This window comes from Equus asinus, chromosome 20 (genome assembly GCF_041296235.1).
Source record: "Equus asinus isolate D_3611 breed Donkey chromosome 20, EquAss-T2T_v2, whole genome shotgun sequence".
In the NCBI taxonomy this organism is placed as follows: domain Eukaryota; kingdom Metazoa; phylum Chordata; class Mammalia; order Perissodactyla; family Equidae; genus Equus; species Equus asinus.
In genome coordinates this window covers 37,502,933-37,522,638 of record NC_091809.1, presented here as the reverse complement: position 1 = coordinate 37,522,638, position 19,706 = coordinate 37,502,933, and the positions used below count along the sequence as shown (strand labels likewise).

Below are 19,706 nucleotides of genomic sequence, written 5' to 3'. Positions count from 1 at the left end.
AAATAAAATTAAAATAAGCCGGTACTTGGAAACATCAAGGTATCAAGGAACAGAGATAGTAGTTAAAATTGATCAACTTTACTTTCTCTCCGCATCTTTCGCATTCAAATTCATTTGCCAGATGGCACACCCATTTTGACCCTCCACTTTCCTATGCAATTCGCTAGCCTTTCTGAGGTCTTGTAATGTAGAAGCGGGAATTTTGGGGGAAACGCGAGGGCGAGAGCTTGAAGCGGGTTGGGGTGGGAGGGGGGAGTCCAGCCTCACCTCCAGGAGAATTGTCTGGGTAGTGGGCGGTGGGGTAAATAAGGGAGGTAGGACTCTCAAATCGGTAAGAAGATTGCTGCCAATTAAGAGTCCCAAGCTGTTGCTGGCTTAGCAGAGCTCAGCAGCAGGCGACTGTTCACCAGGATCGCGCCCCCTCCCCGGTTTCTAACACCTGGCCCGGGCTCTGGGCTGGCCAAACAAAAATCTGGCTGATCTGTGCAGTTCTACCCCTCCTCCTGCGGGCCCCTCCCTCCGCTCCCCACCCCTCCCCCCGCTCCCCACCCCTCCCCCTTCCCAGGCTCCGGCGCTTGCGCGCCGCGCAGCGGGTGGTCACGGGCGCATAACCCTGCCCCCTGAGAAAGCCCATTGGTAGCCGAGTGGGCCAGGCACTGCCTCGCGCCTGTGGCGGACGCACGTGCTGGGGGCGGGAGCAGCGATCGCAGCTATGGCGTCGTTACTTTGGGCAGGCGATGCCGGGGCGGCGGAGAGCGAGCGGCTGAACAGCCACGTAACCGCCACCGAGCCGGGGAGGGCAAAGGGGCGGGGGCTCGAACAGCACTCCCAGAGGGAAGTCTGCTGGGGAGGGGTAGGGGAGCCTCGCTAGCCTTTGGAGTGGGGTGTCAGATGGTGGAGGGGAGATGTGGCAAGGATTTGGAAGAGGGTCACGGGAAAGGAGACCACAAGAGAGAAAAAGACCTTTGCTTTGAAAGGGCAAAATGAAGACACTTGGAAGTGCCGGGAGGGAAAGCAGCTGGTAGTCCCAACTAGACTCTGAGCTTTCTGGTCTCCCAATTTGACCATTTAGCCTCGGCTGGCTTTTACCTTATCGATCAAAGCGCTTTCCTATCCCTTGCTTGTGCTGTGACCCCCAAGGACTGCCACATTTAGACTAGAGGCCTTTAAAGAGGAACTTCACGTCCAGGGGCAGCAGAAAGTCTCCACCAATTTTAGGATAATTCATTCAGGAGGCCTATTCCTGTAAGGAATCCATTGTTACCTAACACTGTAGTATTCGGGTGGTCTTCCCTGCCTCCCTTCCAGCGCCTGTTAGGGGGGAGCACTGGGCTGCTTGATGGCTTGCTTCCTAATATTGGTTGAAATTTGTGTCTTTCAATAGTTTTCAAACCTCATCCACCCCCGGAAGAACCTTCGGGGTATTAAGAGTACTACAATCCCAAACGTAGGTGAGTGTTGTTAGGGTAAAGCAGATTGGCCTTAATTAATTAAAAAGCGTTGCTTTCCTCATGTCCCTGGCAACTGAGATACCTTTGGTTCCCATAATTTAACATTCAGGGCCTTCGGTTACCTTCCCAATCTTTTTACCCACTCCTTCCCTGGATGACCCTTCCTGTCAGTGCACACAGTCATCAAGAGAAATTGGGATAATACACTTTACATTTCTGTTCAGAATATATTGTTACGTGTATTATTTCTCTTCTATCCTTTTAGATGGTTCTATTAATAACACCGAAGATGATGATGAAGAAGATGTAGGTAGGAGATAAATTCATTTGCATGTATCTACTAGCATTCTGTTTCAGTTAATCGTGACTTGGACACTATGAGTGAATAATCTCAATTGCAAAAGAACTGTCTTTGCTTCTATTTTCTTTATAAATAGTGAATATCAGAAGAAATACTAAATTAGGAGTGGGGTGTGTTTATTTAGAGGAAGTTGAAATGGAATATGCAGGAATGAGTTAAGAATTTTCAGCTGACAAAGAAAAATTAGGTCTAGTGGCAATGGGTGTAGGCTTGCTTGAGTTTACTGTAATAGCAGAGCATAAAAAACTGGATCCTCATGAAAGGAATTCTCAGTGCTTCATCATTCTTTCTAGAACCTTCTTTTAGAAGAAAGGTGAGAGTGGGAGCAGTTGCTTGGTATAGAAACACTAAATGGGAGGGAGCAACTTACTAGATGTCATTGAAGAGGCTTGATTTTTTTCCCCTGCAATATCCCCTTTTTTTTACTCTTGCTCTTTCTAGTGGATTTGGCATCTAATTCACTTTTAAACAAGTTAATCCGACAATCCTTAGTAGAATCCAGTCACCGAGTCGAAGTTTTACAAAAGGATCCTAGCTCTCCACTCTACTCAGTGAAAACGTTTGAAGAGCTGCGGCTGTGAGTATTTTTACTCTTTTAGTATGGGAAAATGCTGGAAAGCATAGCACAGAACCAACTACACTGCCAATAATAAAACCATCAGAATTGCCTTCGTGTTCTAATATTCAGTATTAAAATGGGCTGTATACATTTTGCATGCAATTAAAATATAGCTCAAAGAGGAACACTAGGATACCTGAATTCTCCAGTGAATTGAGAACATTTTTCATGGTAAAATATTTTAACCTTACTGTGCTGAGGGGAATAGCTAAGCGTGACACAGCCATATTGCTACTCTCCATTCTAGAATACAGAGGCAGGTTCATTGTTGACCCACATATCCTCTCCCATCTCCTTTAGTTACAAGCTTTTTCCTTCCTAATTATATTTTGTTTCAAATGGTATTAAAATGAATAACTTTCCAAAATGGGTTTTCATATCCTAGGAATTTATGAGTTGGTATTAAGGAAATGTATTTTAACAAAGAGATTTCCTGATACAGACTTATGTAAAGGGAGAAAATCCAAACTTCTAAGGCTCAGACCTTTTCTAAATGGCAGGAGAAGCCTACATATAATTCTAAGTTGGCTACCAGCTATCTACAAGTAAGCACATCCAAAATGTGCATGTCACTGAAGGTGGAAGTGTTCCAGCCTACTTCTCTTTCCTCTTTCTAACATCTATCATGAGACCTCAGGAAAGATGCATTTAAAAATACTGGCTCAGGAGAATGAGGTAATATTATGTCTTCTGCTCCTAGAGAGAGTTGATAGAAGAATCACCTAAATAAAATTTTGTCTTCTCTGACATTAGTGGTAAAACATCAAAGTTTGTCATTCATTTAAAAGAATTAAACAGTAAATCTCAATTGGTTTTCTGCTTGTGTGGAAAATAAAACTCTCCTAGCAAATTGATATATTTCTATCAGATGAGTTTTTCCTTTTTTGCTTGGTTCAACAGAAAGTTCAACATTAGGCTCTTATTATTATCCTTAGCCTAGGCTTATAGCATAGGTTATTATTTCAGTAGTCCAACTGTATAGGCATGATTGTATATGTTTTGGAGTTGAGCTATAAATTATATATTTCTAAATACTGCTTTTGAAGCTGAGTTGCAAAGTGGCTTAATTTAGAAATGCACCTTTCAAGTGTGTGTTTCTGAGGCTGCTAACCAGTCCGTAATCTTTAAGTGTAAGATTTTTTTTTCTTGACAGAAAGGAAGAGTTACTAAAAGGGATCTATGCGATGGGATTTAATAGGCCATCCAAAATCCAAGAGATGGCTCTCCCTATGATGCTGGCACATCCGTGAGTTTCCAGGGTAGTGGTATTCCAACTTGGTTATTTTTAGTCTCTTATATTCAGTTTGTGCACAGGCTCTTGTATTCAGTTTATGCCCAGTGGTCTCCTCTTTCCTACAGACCCCAGAACCTCATAGCCCAGAGCCAGTCTGGAACAGGAAAAACAGCTGCTTTTGTCTTGGCAATGCTAAGCAGAGTTAATGCCTTGGAATTGTTCCCACAGGTAAGGAAAGGCTGAGAGAGAGATGGGAATGCTTGCAATGCCAGTGATATTTTAGTAATAGGCGATATTGCTGCAATGATATGATAATATTTAGAATAGACCTTCTTTCATAAGGTCGTAGAGTATTAGGCCACAGTATGGGACAGTGATTGAGAGCACAGGCTTTATAGTTTGACCAGGTCCAGTCCCAGCCTCTCTGCTTACTAGCTGAATGTCTTAGGCAAGTTAGTAAATCTTTCTGAGTCTATTTCCTTGTCTGTAAAGATAACATCTATAAAAGCATGGATCGTAGTTGTTCTGTTCACCCTTGAGTCCTAACTCCAGGCACAGTGCCTGGCTTCCAGAAACCACTGATTAAACATTGAACTAATGAACTAATGAATACTTGCCTCATAGGATTGTCATGCAGACTAAAGGAAATAATGTACTCTTTAGCTCTGTGCTTGGCATAAAGTGAGCATTCAATATTGATAGCTATAGAACTAGAAGATCATTTAGCAGAGGAGGAAACAGGCTTGGAGAGGGCAGTGTCTCACATACAGTTACAGATGTCAGAGGGTGACTGAGCGGGGAGTGGAACTGAGCTTGCCATTCTCCTAGCCCAGCTTCCCCTGAGGGAAGGTATCTGGTTATCTTTCCCTCTTTCTCCAAACTGTACTCATCAATTCATTTGACAAGCTGAATACCTGAGTCTTGAGTGCGCCAATGCTGTGGGGGAGACGAGGGTTCCCTCGGGAAGCTTACCATCTGATCAGCAAGATAAGCTGTGGCTGTGCATGACTAATGCCAGGTGTATGAAGTCTTGTGCTTTTTTTTTTAGACAAGTTCAGTGAAATTTATATTTGTGGTTTGCTACTATGAATAAAAATTCTTCAGGAAAAGCTATGCTTGAGCACATGTTGAGAAATGTGTGGAAACGGTTTTTAGCACTTTAGCTGTGTTTCCATCTCCTCTCTATCACAGATCCTTAACTGAAGCACATAAATATATTAAATATCACCAGCTTCTTCCATCAACATCTTCATTCAGCAGCCACCATCAGCCACAGGGGGGATGGAAGTAATAGATGAAAGAGTTTGAGGGAACATTCTGCCACAGATGTATAAGATGGATTAGATCACGCAGGGAGTGTTCTGGAAATAGGGAGAATTTTAATAGCAGGCAAGAGGTCATGGGGATCATACTCAAGCTGTAATTTGTCTTGCATTCCCTCTCTTTTTGATTCCCAGCCTCCCTACATCCCATTCTTCCCCCACCAAACCAGTGTTTCTTCATAACCCTTTAGAGAGGAATATATGAAAGGTAGCTATTTCTCCAACCCTCTGCCCTTCTACCCTCCCCTCCAAACTCAACTTCACCTCAGATCTATTGCTAAATTGATCTGCTCAGATCTACTGCTAAATTGCATTCAATTTGAAATACTTTATTCAAAATTTCCAGTTTTACTTTTGTGCCTCTCCCAGTACAAATTTTAATTCTATTTCACATCTGCATGATGGCTCATGCGAACCTTTCTCCGTCCCCTTTCTCTCTCTAACTCACAGTGCCTCTGCCTGGCTCCTACTTATGAATTGGCTCTGCAAACTGGCCGTGTGGTTGAACGGATGGGAAAATTCTGTGTGGATGTTCAAGTGATGTACGCCGTTCGAGGGAATCAAAGTATGTATCAGTAAGCCAGTTCTGGCGGATTTTTTAAGTCCTGACTCCTCCACTAACAAGCATGTTATATAAGTTCTCTGCTTTCTCATCTCTAAAATGGGGGATGTAATGGCAGCTGTATCATAGAGTTGTTAGAATTACATGAGATGATATAGATAAAGCACTGTGCACAACGCTGGGCACATAATAAGGACCCAGTAAATGTCAGCTGCATCATTTCCACGTCCTGCAAGATGATGCTTTTGTATATTATTTCCTTTGAGGCTCAGTTGTTTGGTGCAGAATAGCTTTTATTGTTTAACTTTTTCATTAAAGTATTGTATGCATATAGCGAAAAAAATCTCTAAAACACACAAGATTAGAAGGTAAAAGTGAAAGTTATTCTTCCTTGTCCTCTAAACACCTATTTCCAAAGATAACTACAGTTTTGTTAACAGACCTTTGTTTTTTGCTTTTTTTGAGCTCATACACATGAATCACATATAAATTGTTTTCCTAGCATGTTTACAAAAATGGGAGCATTTTTTCCATACTCTTCCAAAACTTACATGTTTTGGACAGCTTTCCCTGTCAGTAAATAGAGCCCCACCTCATTCTGTTGACTGGCTGCATAATGTTCCATAATTTATTTACTATTGATAGACATTTTGATTGTTTTCCGTTTGCTGAGGTTTGTAGGGTTTTCACAGCTGTGCCGGTATTTCTGTAGGACAGTGGGGTTGCTGCGGAGTGGCTTTTTAAATGACTGTGGGGAAGAATCACATATGCAGGAGTATTATCATTACCATAAGGCTAGAAACTTGGGAATTTATCCTAAAACTCTGGAAAATAAAAAACCCACTGACGCTCAGAGTTTGCTCTTGGAAAATCATTAAGAGTTGTAATAAGCCAGAGACAGAAAGACAAATACTGGTTGATTTCACTCACATGTGAAAGACAACAAATACATGGATAAAGAGAGCAAATTGGTGGTTACCAGAGGGGAAGAGGGTTGGGGAGTGGGCAAAAGGGACAAAGCGGCACATATGTATGGTGATGGATAAAAACTAGACTCCTAGGGGTGAGCACGATGAAGTGTCTTCAGGAATTGATAAACAGTAATGTACACCCAAAATTACGCAATGTTATAAACCATTATAATCTCAATAAAATTACCTATAAAAAAAAAGAGAGTTGTATGTGGTGTTGCCCTGAATTGTGGGCTGCTAGAGTCGTTTGCATCTGAAGGAGCTCTTCAAACCTTTTCTCCCTAGTTCCCAGAGGCACTGACGTCACCAAACAGATTGTAATCGGCACTCCTGGGACTGTCCTAGATTGGTGTTTCAAGCGAAAGTTAATTGATCTGACTAAGATTCGTGTGTTTGTCCTGGATGAAGCCGATGTGATGATCGACACACAAGGGTTCTCGGATCAAAGCATTCGTATTCAAAGGTAATCCTCAGTCATCCTTTCTTCCTGGATCTTTGTCCAGACAAGGAATTTCATTTGTCTGCAGTTCCTAATTGTCTTTGCTGCTTAATTCCCCACTTTCTTCACCTTTAAACAAACTGGAGCTGTCCTTGTTTTCACCAGCTCAGCAGTCCGTCAGCCTGCAGTAAGTTTTGAACTTCTTCACCTTGTGGTCTTGCCTGACGGCTTTCCTTTTGCACCACAGGCTTACGGGTGGGATCCATATGGTGCGATGCACCAGATTTTGCCAGCAGTTTTCTGTTTTTCCAGCAAAATTCCAAAGAGAGTTTATTAAAACCTAATAGGGCTACTGTGAGGACACAGTGGTTAAGTGGTATAGAGAAGACAGTAAGTAATCTGCCATCAGGAGCCTGGTGGTCTAGTCCTGACTTTGCCTCTCATTTGTTAAATAAATCCTCTCGTCCTAGGCCTCTCTCTCAGAATCACCTGAGGGGCTTAAAATGACAGATTACCAGGCCTCACCTTGAGACTGACTGCATCAGAATTTCTGGGAGTGGCTTTAGGAATCTATGTCACTTATTTTTAAATAAAGTATTTATAAGCTCAGTGTTAAATTCAAATAGTATTGACAGACTTGTAATGAAAAGCAGTAATGCCCTGCCCCATCCCCTAGAGAATACCTCTGTTCTGCTATTAACCTTCATCTCTCTAAATAATGTGCTCATGTTGCTATTTCTTGATGTATAGTCAGTCTACCGACTCCCCAGTACAGGAGGTAGGAATTCAGTTCTTTGATTCCACCACCCACTCTCACTTCCTGTCCCCTCTGTCACCTCCCTGTGGTTATATCAGAAAAGTTTAGTTACATTAACAGTCAGTATTGATATCACTATGACATTATAAATATTGTTAAGCAGTGTATTATTACAATTATGTTTTTCTTATACAACTTGTTCCCCTAGAAGTAATAATTGCTTAATTTCTTTTGTTTAATTGTATCACTGTTTAAGGACCTTTGGTTTTTCTTTACCTGTTTCATCATGCATATCATATGTCAGTGATATCTCAAATAGTCAAATACATTTTAAAAGTCCATCCATTTCCTTCCTGCAGATCTCCCAAGCTCCCTGTCTCCAGTGTCAGCTTGGGCTGGTTGCTCTCCAAACCTGTTGTTACAGCTGTCATTATAGTTTTGGAGAAACAGCATATAATTTTTGTTTTACTATAATATTTTTCCCCATTCTCATCCTTAATCTATTTCCAAATTGGAAATGGACATTCTTTTTGTCTCAAACTTTGAAAATACGATTTTATGGCAGACCAGCGTTTTAAATCTTTTCAGTGGCCAGCAACAATGATCATCTTGTAGGAATGTGTGTAAGATGGCTATCTTCTATTTCTATACAGTTAAAAATCTTAAGTGCTTCTGCAAGTTTTGAGGAAACTGAAAAGTGACCTTCGTGATAAACTTTATCTACATTTTAATAACTACATTATCAAAACTTTGTTAATGAAAAGCTCAATATCACGGGTAAGCAAATTGTATGCCTTTACAGAGTATGTACAAACTATGCAGGACATTTAACTGGTAAGATCTTTTCATTTTCTTTGATAAGAAGCTTATAATTTGATGGGGCCGGGCCAGAAGCATAGTGGTTAAGTTTGCATGCTCTGCTTCTGTGGCCTGGGGTTCATGGTTCAGATCCCAGGCACGGACCTACACACCACTCATCAAGCCACACTGTGGCAGCATTTCACATATAAAATAGAGGAAGATTGGCACAGATGTTAGCTCAGGGCGAATCTTCCTCAAAAAAAAAATAAGTTTATAGTTTGAAATTTACATTTGCAGTGTCTGCTGCACATGCAGATAGTTGAGCAAAGCTAGTTTGTATTTGGATACCGTATCAACAGTCTTTTGTTTTATAATTTTTGTGCTTTATTACAACTTCATAGAAGTCACAAAGATACTTTGAAATTCCATTTTTCAAATCCAAGTACCTAAGAAATAGGGGGAATATATTTTTGGTTGCTGTGATTTGACATATCACTTGATATGCTATAGAAAGCATGACCCTTGGTAAGATCTAGCAGAATCAGCTCTCCTCTGAAAGAGGTAAGACATCTGCTATCAAAATTTCCCCATTTGTTCACCCACAGGACATTTTATTTGTAGCCTCCGAACCAGGAAATGTCAGTTGATTCAGTTTCATAGGGATATCAAGGGAAGGGTCAATAAGGCATGTCCATTTGTTTGGAATGGCCAAACGAATTCATGCCCACTGTTTCCAGCTGAGCACTGGTGTGTTTTGAAGAGGCAAAAAAACTTTTCATTTGGAAGTATTGCCTGTCGCGTCCTGAACTTATGCGATTCAGTCTCCCTGTGCTTTTCACATCCCCTTCTCCACCATGCCCAGTCCCAGATTCTTCCCTCATGTGGTGCAGTATGCTCTGTTTTCATTATTTACCTCTTTAACCCAGTTGTATATGTCCTTCCATCCATCATTAAAGTAACACTGTCGTTTCACCTTCTTTTTCTATCCTTTCTGGATCATATGGGTGATGTTCTCTGTTTCTTGTCCATAGTTTCCTTTTCTTGTGTTATGGATGCAATATGCTACTGTTGTCTCTCTAAGGATGTTAATTATAGTATTTAAGACCTTTTTTCTGTTCTCCACATTGTCTCTGAATGATCTAAGCTTCCTTTTTTGTTTGTTTCTACAGTCCCTGTCTTTTGTGGTGGGCCTTCCTTCTCATCTGGTGATATGTGGCCAGCCTTTCATAATCTAAGATGAGGAACAAAGTAGCTTATTGACAGCTCTGTGCTCATGGTGGAGGCTTATAACTTGGGAAGCTTCACTTGAGGATGATTGTCCTAGGTCTTTGGGACTATGAATGTCTCTCTTCTCCTTCCTGGGGGATAGCCACTTGGTTGCTGACGTTCTGGAAGCAGGGCAGGGGAAGGGACTGAGAGGAGTCCACCCTTCGTATGCATGTTTCCACTTGATCCCCTGTTTTTAGCTCTATGCTTTACCCTCACCTTCTACTGAGAATGGTATCCCCAAGTCTGGAATTTCTGCGCAGAATCAACCTTTAGTCTTCTGCTGGTACATGCATAGCTGCCTGAAGCAGCTGCTTCAGCGTCCAACTGCTCCTTACACATATTTTCAGCCAGACTTCCTATTTCAAGTAATTTTGGTGAAAGATCAGGCAAGACTCCCTTCTTGCCATTCCTTACCAATAAGTTGGTATGTTTGTATATAACAGCAAATGAAAGATTCCAAACTCCAGGCAAGATTCACTTGTCAAAAAGGGCTTTCTACTTAAGAGAATATTAAGTAATAATTAGATAGAGCATATATGTTGGTTGGTCATCCCTCCATTGTTCAGTTTTCCTTCCTTTTGCTTAAAAAAGATGAAATCACAGTACTGCCCAATCGAAATATAATGCAAGCTACACATGTAATTTTAAATTTTCTAGTAGCCACGTTAAGAAAAGAAACAGGTGAAATTCATGTTATATTTTATTTAACCCAATGTATCAAAAATAGCGTTTCAACAAGTAATCGATATAATTAATACCATATTATTAGTGAAATATTTTACATTCCTTTTTTCATCCTAAGTCTTTGAAATCCAATGTATTCTGCAGAACAGCCCATGTTTCCTTTCCTTGTCTAATTCATAGAAATTTTCTTTTTGGAATGAAATGCCCCGGGCCTTGGGATACCAGTCCTGGTGCCATGCTTTTCCAAGTGAAGGATCACAGATGGCCAAGAGGCTCTCGCCCGCTAATGCAGAATTCTCCTCGTGGCTTCTAGCCTACCACCGCCATTCCCAGTCCTTTTCCCTGCCTTCTCCGGTCTCTGGTGCTTGCAGGTCCTAGACCTCTCGGTGTTCTGGGGGAACCACTGTCTTTGCCACTTAGCTGCCTTTTTCATCAGCATTTCCCTCTATAGCACTCGTATTGTAGCTTCATCCGCTTTCTCGTTTACCACACTTTTCCATCTTCCAAAAACATATTGAAATAGCTCATCCACCAGTTTTTCCTCTCCTACTCTCCATGCTTTTCTGGATTCGTATCTTTTTATCTCTTTATATTAGTGGGACGTGGGAAGCTGGGAAGGTAACACATGTAGACAGTCTACCATAGTTGATCAGAGTCTAGCAGATGGTTGTTTTGAAAAGCTCCTCAGATGACCCAAGCCCGAGGCTTAAATAGTATTTGGAAGTCACTGGGCTATATGATCTTTCCCACTCCCTTTTAGCGCCAACAGCTCATTCTTCTAAGTGCTCTGTCTTCTTCTCAAAAGCAGTGACTTCTCTCTGATCTCTCATTTTTATTTTGTTTAAAAAAATTAACTTTTTTACTGATAGAAAAAATATAGCAAGAGAAATACACAAGTTGTAAGCGTAACGCTGAGTGAATCGTCACAAAGAGGCTCTGCTCCTGTGACAATGGCCCAGGTCAAGACAGAACTGTACCAGTGCTCCCAAAGTCCCTCTGGCCCCTTCCTACCACCAGCCCCACCTCCTCCCCAGGCTTCACCTCTCTCCTGACTGCTCACTCCATAGATGCACTTTTCCTGTTTCTGAACTTGATGTAAATTAGCCTGTATTCATTATGGGTTCAGTTTACATTTCACACTCAATAGCATTTTCCCCTTTTGCTCCCCTTTTATTTGTATCCAGGTTCTTCCTGTTTCAAATAAAGTTAGTTGTGGCCCTTGTTCTTTCCCTCTCAAGAAATATATCACCTGCCATCTAATGACTAGCCTCAGTGTCCATCATCCCCGAGTAACTGTGTGTGAGATGATTACCATAAAGAGCATTTAGACCAACCCTCTTGGCTCCATGATTCTACCTCTCCCAAGGAGAAAATTCACATGAAAAACCTCATACCCTCCAGAATACATACCTAAACTTTGCTCTGGAGCTCCTCATTCAGTTTATGTATTTTTCCAAATTCTTGGTTGCAGGGAGGGGCAGGACACGTGGCTTTTTGCATGAAGATGTAGCTGGTTGTTGCAGGCAGCACCTCATGCTGACCCTGGAGCGAGTGTGTGGAACAGCTGATGGCAGTGGGCGTGAGGTGCTTTCTGGAAGCTTCCTCCAAAGAGAGCGACAGGGTGGCAGTTGAGTGATGGCCTTCTTCCCTCCTCTCTTCCAGAGCTTTACCCTCTGAGTGCCAGATGCTCCTCTTTTCAGCGACCTTTGAGGAGTCCGTGTGGCAGTTTGCAGAGCGAATCATTCCTGACCCTAATGTTATCAAGTTACGGAAAGAGGAGCTGACCCTGAACAACATCCGACAGTATTATGTGTTGTGCGAGAACAGGAAAGACAAATACCAAGCTCTGTGCAACATCTATGGCGGCATCACCATTGGCCAGGCCATCATCTTCTGCCAGGTAACTGCTGAGGTTTGTCCTCGTCACGCCCGGACTTCCCTGCAGGTGGAGGTGGGGTCAATGATGCTAAGTGCCATAAGGCTAGGCGGGCACCATATTCAGCACTTGTTGTACATCATGTAGTTTAATCTTCAGAGCAACTCTGAATAGAAGTTATCTGTGTTTTCTGGGTGAAACTTAGAAAGGTTAAGTGATGGAGTAGGACTTCAACATGATGTTAAACAGAAGGCGTCCTTCTTTTTAGAGGGATTGTTTCTGACACTTCCTCATTTAGGTTGATGTTTCTTGTAGGGTTTTTATAGATACCCTTTATCGAATTAAGAATGTTCTCTTCTATTCCTAATTTACTGTGAGTCAAGTAACCACTCAGTTACTCACTGTTAATATCACCCTATTTTTATTTTCATGTTTTTTTTGCTCTCTGACATTTTTCACGTTCCTGTCTTGATTTTAGTTTCTCACTCCCCTGTGAACACTCTAAGCTCCAAGGGAGCAGGATCGCATGCGTCTTTCTCACTTTCCCATCCCTTTCACCAGAATAGCACCTGCCTGGCATGTGGACAGCACTGAAACACATTTGTAGAAAGCTCAGCTCTGCCGCAGACTAGGCACATAACCTTGGGCAAGTTACTTAACATTTGTAAGCTTTGGGGTCTTCTTTTAATTTTTAAAATGAAATTAGGTAGCTCCTTCATCAAATTGCTGTGAAACCAAGTGACCATAATGTGTGTAAAGAGTTTAGCAAGATGCCTGGCGTACATGCAACACTGTTAGAGCGTCTCATGTTACTGTTATACAGGATCTCATTTTGTCGTCAGACCTCCTGTGAAGTAGGTAGAGCATATTTATTATGTCTGTTTCCTGCCTGAGAAGCCAAAGCTCTGGCAGGTTGACAGGATGTGACCCGTAGAAGCGCAGGGGGAGGGAGAGTCCCATGCCTCATTCTCAGGTTCATCTAGGATTGAGGGAGAGGTGAAACAAAACTCTTTGCAGCCCTTCCGGCTGCCTTGCCCTGCATCCGTGAGCATGGCACACACGGCCAGTCTGCTTAACTTGGGGTGCTGTGCTGGGTTTTGATTTTTATGTAGACTCGTCGAAATGCCAAGTGGTTGACTCTGAAGATGATGCAGGATGGCCACCAAGTGTCTTTGTTAAGCGGAGAGCTGACCGTGGACCAGCGAGCTTCCATCATTCAGAGGTTTCGGGATGGGAAAGAGAAAGTTCTTATAACGACAAATGTCTGTGCTCGAGGTGTGTGTGTGTGTGTGTGTGTGTGAATTTAAAGTCAAGTTTGTTGATATAATAATTTATATATGATAAAATTTACCATTTTTAAGTGTACAGTTCAGTGAGTTTTGACAAATATAATCATGTAACCATCATGGTAATCAAAGTAAAGAACATTTCCATCTCCCCCCAAAATTTCCTTCTGTTCCTTTGTAGTCATTCTCTGCCACTACTGATCCAATTTCTGTCTCTATATTTTTGTCTTTTCCAGAACGCCATATAAATTAAATCCTACAGTTAGTAGCCTTTGTGTCTGGCTTATTCCACTTGACATAATGCTTTTGAATTCATCAGTGTCGTTATATGTATCAGCAGTTCATTCGTTTTTATTGCTGAATAGTATTCCATTGAATGGATGTACCACAGTTCGTCCATTCACCAGTTGGTAGATATTTGGATTGTTTACAGTTGGGGGCTTTTTTGAGTAAGGCTATATTAAACATTCATATATGGGTCTTGTGTAGACATATGTTTTCCTTTCTCTTGGTAAATACTAGGAGTAGGATTTCTGGGTCATATGATAAGTGTATGTTTAGCTTTATAAGAAACTGCAGAACTGTTTTCCAAAGTGGCTGTACCAGTCTTCATTTCCACCAGCAATGTAGGAGAGTTCCAGTTGCTCTGCATCCTTGTCAGCAATTGGTATTAGCGCTCTTTTTTTCATTTTAACCTTTCTAATAGATCTGTGTGGTATCTCATGTTTTTCATTTGTGTTCCCTAATGACTAATGATGTTGATCACCTCTGAGGTGTTTTTAATTTTAGAACTATTGGCTACTGAGAAAAAAGTTTTCGTTTTCTCAACAGATGGGCCTTCCTACTTTCTTCACCCCTTCTATATCTTGCCTAGATACCATACTCAAACCATGTTTCTAATTCATTCTTAGTTCAACAGATAGAACTGAGGACCTGCCATGAGTGCTGATGTTGGCACTTTGGAAGAGTAGCCTGAAAGAGGATGAGGTCCCTGCCCCTCAGGAGCTCACTGCCTAGACTCTTGACTCTAGACCAGCCCTATCCAATGGGAATTTCTGCATTGATGGAAGCATTCGATTCTGTGCTGTCCAATTGGTAGTCGCTAGCCATATATGGCTATTGAGCATTTAAAATGTGGCCAGTTGACTGAGGAACTCAATTTTATTTTTTTTTTGAGGAAGATTAGTCCTGAGCTAACATCTGCTGCCAATCCTCCGCTTTTTGCTGAGGACTGGTCCTAAGCTAACATCCTTGCCCATCTTCCTCTATTTTATGTGAGATGCCTTCCCCAGCATGGCTTGACAAGTGGTGCGTAGGTCTGCAGCCGGGATCTGGACTGGTGAACCCCAGGCAACCGAAGCAGAATGTATGAACTTAACCACTGCACCACCGGGCCAGCTCAGGAACTCAATTTTTAATTGGAATTCATTTAATGTTGAATTGCCACATGAGGCTAACAGTTACCATATTGGACAGCACAGTTTAGACCCCAGAGGAAAGAGGGCACAAAGAGCTCCAGAGTCAACGCACAGTCCAAGGAGGACAAGGACTGTGACCCAGACAGCTTGTTCATGTTGGAGGACAGAGGCACTGGGGGATCACAGAAGGCTTCGTGGAAACAGTAGATGTGAAAGATTCTGAAGGAAGGGTTGAATTCGGGTCAGTGAGAATTTACAGTCTGCTTGGGAAATGGCAAGACCGCGTGACTGTTGTTGGACCTGTGAGTCAGGAGAGGAAGAGATGAGACTTGAGGTAGTTTGGAAGTCTTGAGTGGTTTGTACTTTATTCTGTACGATTTGGGCAGTTGGGTTCTAAACACAAGTGCTCTGGACATTGCTGTGGGGGCCGTGGTGAGAAAGTAGAGGAGTGGGTGAAGAGAGCAGGGGGAGACCAGTCTGGAAGGTGTAGTAGCAGTTGGAGGAAGGGATCAAAAAGACCTGGTTAGAACAAGGTCCATGGAGCGGAGCAGAGCTGGGGCCCTGCGATGGGTAAGGGGCCTGGCACAGGGGGAGCAGAGAGGAGGGAGTGGCTCTGTGGGCTGGGTGAGACCCCTCCCCACAACACATGCACACACACACACACACACTCACACTCTCTCTTTGTACACATTTAGACCTCTGTGAATTACCTTCTACTGACACTCTTATCGAACATCACAGACATACTGTGCAAGCAAACTGCCTGACCGAAGTGCCAATTTCAATTATGTAGAACCAGGTGTGATTTATAAATTGTCTGTTAAATGAGAATCCCCTCAGCAGATGTGGTTCCTGAATAGCTGAGTCCCGAGGACAAAGTTGCAGGCCCTACAGTGTCTTCCCTCTTCTAGGGATTGATGTGAAGCAGGTCACGATCGTCGTGAACTTTGATCTCCCCGTAAACCAAGCAGAGGAGCCAGACTATGAGATCTATCTCCACCGCATAGGGCGGACAGGACGCTTTGGGAAAAAAGGCCTTGCCTTCAACATGATTGAAGTGGAGAAGCTGCCCTTGCTTATGAAGATCCAGGATCACTTCAGTAAGTAGCACCTTTCACAGTGGGAGCTGTGGGCCTGCTGAATGCTGGCAGAGCTGACATGTGTCATGGACCTGGGGCCTAGAGGCTTTGGGAGGATGGGGGCAGGAGCCGTGGTTTAGAAGGCTTCTCATCCACAGTGCCAGAGTTCCTAACACGAGACCGTTGATTAATTCGTATATGGTAAAGAAAAATTTTAAAATCAAGTAGAATTCGTATGAGCTCAGATTTATATGTTATTGCTCATTCTTGGATCTGGAGCAGATTGTCATGTCCTATAAAGGGCCACTCTAAGCAAAATAATAAAGTCCTTATGATTCTATTCTGACCTCAGCTGCCTCTTTTTTACGTTTCCCTTCCTCTTGCCCCACCCTCCGAAGTGGGACAGTCTAATGCTGAGGTCTGCTGCCCTGCCTGCAGCCCCCTGTCTAGCAAGGCAGGCTCTGCTAACCTGCCAGGCTCCTGGCCTGGAAACGGGGAGGGTGACGGAACCTGAGATGTCCACTTCTCAGATGACACTGTGCCCCAAAGCCGTGGAGATGGCTGGGGAGCAGGGGAAGAGGAGCAGTCGAATGACTCCAAGTATATCTTTCACCTTTCAGGTGAAATGGTGCTTAAGCTTTGTGGAAGGCAATGGCCACTCTCCCCAGGGAAATGTGCACAGGCACACGTATGCGATTTGGAGTATAATTTTAAAAGGTTTGCAGACTGACTGTAGCACATCCGTGAACCCTTCAGGGAAGCTGGTTAAGCACTCCTGTGTTAGGATAATGGAGGAGGGACGGGGAGAGAACCATTAAGATGCACTGTTGCTGTGGTCAGCTCCTGAAGACTTGGTCTTGGGACGTGACCTCAGGAGGAGCCTTCATCTGTCTCCCTGTTGCTGTCCTGCAGCCCAGCCCCCATTCACACGCCCACTTCATTCCTCCTGAGCTCCGCCAGGCCCTTCCCAGGCTCCCCGCACTTGCACTCTGTCATTTTTTCTGCCACAAGATACCTAGACATGTAGTTTCTGTTGTCTGGTGCATTTTAATGCTATTTTAGTCAGTATTGATTGGTTATTTTGATATCATCCCTTCCCTATCAAATCTAGAGAGTGTTCCTATCCAAGGCTTTCTATACAAGCTGTCACAAGAACGTATATATATTTTCAAAGGTGTCACTGTCTTCAAAAATTCAGAGTTGGATGAAATGAGATTCCAGTTAGGCCCTGGGGTAAGACTGGTTCTTCTCTTTTGTTCTTTTAGACAGCAATATTAATCAGCTCGACCCTGAAGACATGGATGAAATTGAAAAGATTGAATATTGAAGAAAGAACTTTATTGTTTGTGAAATATGCTAGTTTATGTGAGAATGTCACAGTGGGTTTTGAAGGTAATTTTTTATGTTGAGGCTTTTTCATTGTGAAACTGTTACATATGGCAAAATAAATGTCATGGTAGCCTTAGTTTAAGACCTGAGGTCTTTTTGAAACCAAGTTGAGTGAAGCACATGATCCGTTTGAATAAAAAAGCAAGATTATTTCTTATTCTGATCTTTTTACAGGTAAACATATTTGTGTGGGCCACTGGGATGTTTTTGGATGTCATTTATAGGATCTGAGCAGATCATGCCTCTTGTGAACATCTTACAGTACCACGAGATGGCAGTAAAACTTTACTGTTTTTTTAAAAATTTGAGCTGGTTGGGCGACTGAAAAAGCAGTACCTCTTGAGACAGCTCACAGGCTGCCCCTTCGCGCCACTGGCTTCCCTCCCCGTGCACGCGTGCTTGCTGCCCCTGCCACACACAAGCGTTCTTAGGTGAGAATGCAGGGTGAAGCCTTTAAAAAGCAAAGCAGTTTGGAAGAGAGAATATTTTGCTTTTTTAATGTTTCAACTGACATACAGAATTTCAAAATATTTTTCTATTTTGCTTCTTAATGCCTTCAAATTAGAGAAGATTTAGTCTATCATCAGTTATTTAATAGTTTCTGAAAACGTGGCTTTATTATAGGCGTTTGTTAAAGCTGGCGGTGGGGAAAAAAAACCCACTTGCCTTCTTAAAGAAGTAACATTTCAGAAAGCCGAAAGGTTTTGCTTTTAAGAACTTAAAGATCTGTCTGAGAATCCAGGATGTTTTCCTGCAAGTCCCATTGAGATGCTTTTCATTTCTCACATTTGCTACTAAAAAGTGAAACAGTGAGCTTGAGAAAACGGGGGGAAATTGATACTCTCCCAGAAAGCTTGAGCAGGTTCTGCAGCCTCGAGTCAGAGCCCAGGCCGCAGCTCTGTCACAGCAGACAACCCCTGTCAGCCTCAGTGAGTACTCCTGTCATCCCAGCATGGAAGGGTATTTCTGGCTGACCTCTTTTGATATTCCATGTACATGTGACCCTGCCCGTGTTTTCTCCCTGTGAGCAGGGCCCAGAAATACATGACAGTCATGCAGCTTCCTCACTCCACAGCAGATATGTATTATGCACACTTCATGCTAACATCAGGGAAAAGGAGATGAATAAGATGGTACAGTCTTCTCAGAGTTCAGAGTTGAATAGCAAGAGACCCAGAATAAGCCAGCATCATAATAGACTGTGCTCAAGGAGAGTGTACAGGTCACTAGTGTAGCACAGAGGAAGGACCCCTAACACCACCTGGGCCAGCTTCCCAGAGGAGAAGACACTGCATCTCCTATTACAAGAGAGAGTATGAATTTCCTAGTGCCTCTCATCATGTCCTTAGTACCACTGTGCAGTTATCTGATACAGGGCTACTGAGACAGTGTTCCAGATCCAGCTCATCACCAGAATTACCTAGAGAACTTAAAAAAAATTAGATTCGTTACCCCATACAGAAAAAACCAGACACCCTGAGGATAGAGCCCAGAAATACACATGTGCTTCTATAAAGGAGCTGAAAACATAGTAAAGTAATGTCAATAAAGACCACTGTCCTAGGAAGAGACACTGAGGCCCAGAGACTTCTCAGAGACAGAATTTGTGAAAGGGGAGCTCCCACCTCTCAGCCTCCACTTGGGTTCTCCTAACACCATGTCTGCCTTCTTCTCCGGACTATGATCAGCTTGCAGGCAGTCCCACACCCAGCCTAGCACATACAAGGCGCTCAATGAATATTCTTGTTGAGAAAATATTCCTTTGCCATTTCTTCATTCACTAACATTCTTCCTTGATGTTTTCCATCCTAGTTTTGAACCCCAATGGTATGGCACAGGATGAATAAGAATAGGAAGTCGATCAAGATATTTTGCTCCCTCTTAGTATTTGAGAATCGAGTTGGACTTTCAGTCATACTCAGCTCAGCATTGGGATGTCTTAAATCAAACTTTCCCACTTCCCTTTCCAGTTCAGATCTCTGATAGAATCTCTACAAGTTACCCTCACAAATGTCTTCAGTAATTTCCATTTGGCAACTGTTCCCACAGGGTCTGCAAATAGTGGGCATTCTTCTGCCTTCCCCCTTGCCCCTCTCCTCTCATCCCTTTGTCTCGCCACCTAGGAGGCAGCAAAGCCATCCTGTGTTCTGTGTGCATCGCAGCTGTCTTAACACTGACTGTCTAGTTT

At 42.8% G+C, this 19,706-nt stretch overlaps 1 protein-coding gene across 3 annotated transcripts in view; it reads left to right on the top strand.

Annotated features, from left to right (window-relative positions):
- Window positions 1-17,668, top strand: part of DDX25 (DEAD-box helicase 25) — a 33,620-nt gene extending 15,952 nt beyond the window's left edge. Inside the window, exons 1-12 of one of the 3 annotated variants that reach the window (XM_014845440.3) lie at window positions 625-775; window positions 1,385-1,451; window positions 1,717-1,761; window positions 2,254-2,389; window positions 3,585-3,677; window positions 3,791-3,893; window positions 5,438-5,552; window positions 6,806-6,983; window positions 12,133-12,370; window positions 13,459-13,621; window positions 15,962-16,150; window positions 17,395-17,668. In XM_014845440.3, coding sequence (XP_014700926.1) covers window positions 713-775; window positions 1,385-1,451; window positions 1,717-1,761; window positions 2,254-2,389; window positions 3,585-3,677; window positions 3,791-3,893; window positions 5,438-5,552; window positions 6,806-6,983; window positions 12,133-12,370; window positions 13,459-13,621; window positions 15,962-16,150; window positions 17,395-17,456 — 1,452 coding nt within the window. In that variant the 5' untranslated portion in view covers window positions 625-712 and the 3' untranslated portion in view covers window positions 17,457-17,668. Of the gene's footprint in view, window positions 1-624; window positions 854-1,384; window positions 1,452-1,716; window positions 1,762-2,253; window positions 2,390-3,584; window positions 3,678-3,790; window positions 3,894-5,437; window positions 5,553-6,805; window positions 6,984-12,132; window positions 12,371-13,458; window positions 13,622-15,961; window positions 16,151-17,394 lie in introns of those variants that run through there. The other 2 variants (XM_014845442.3, XM_070489976.1) reach the window with 2 other exon arrangements.
- The last annotated feature ends 2,038 nt before the right edge of the window (window positions 17,669-19,706 follow it).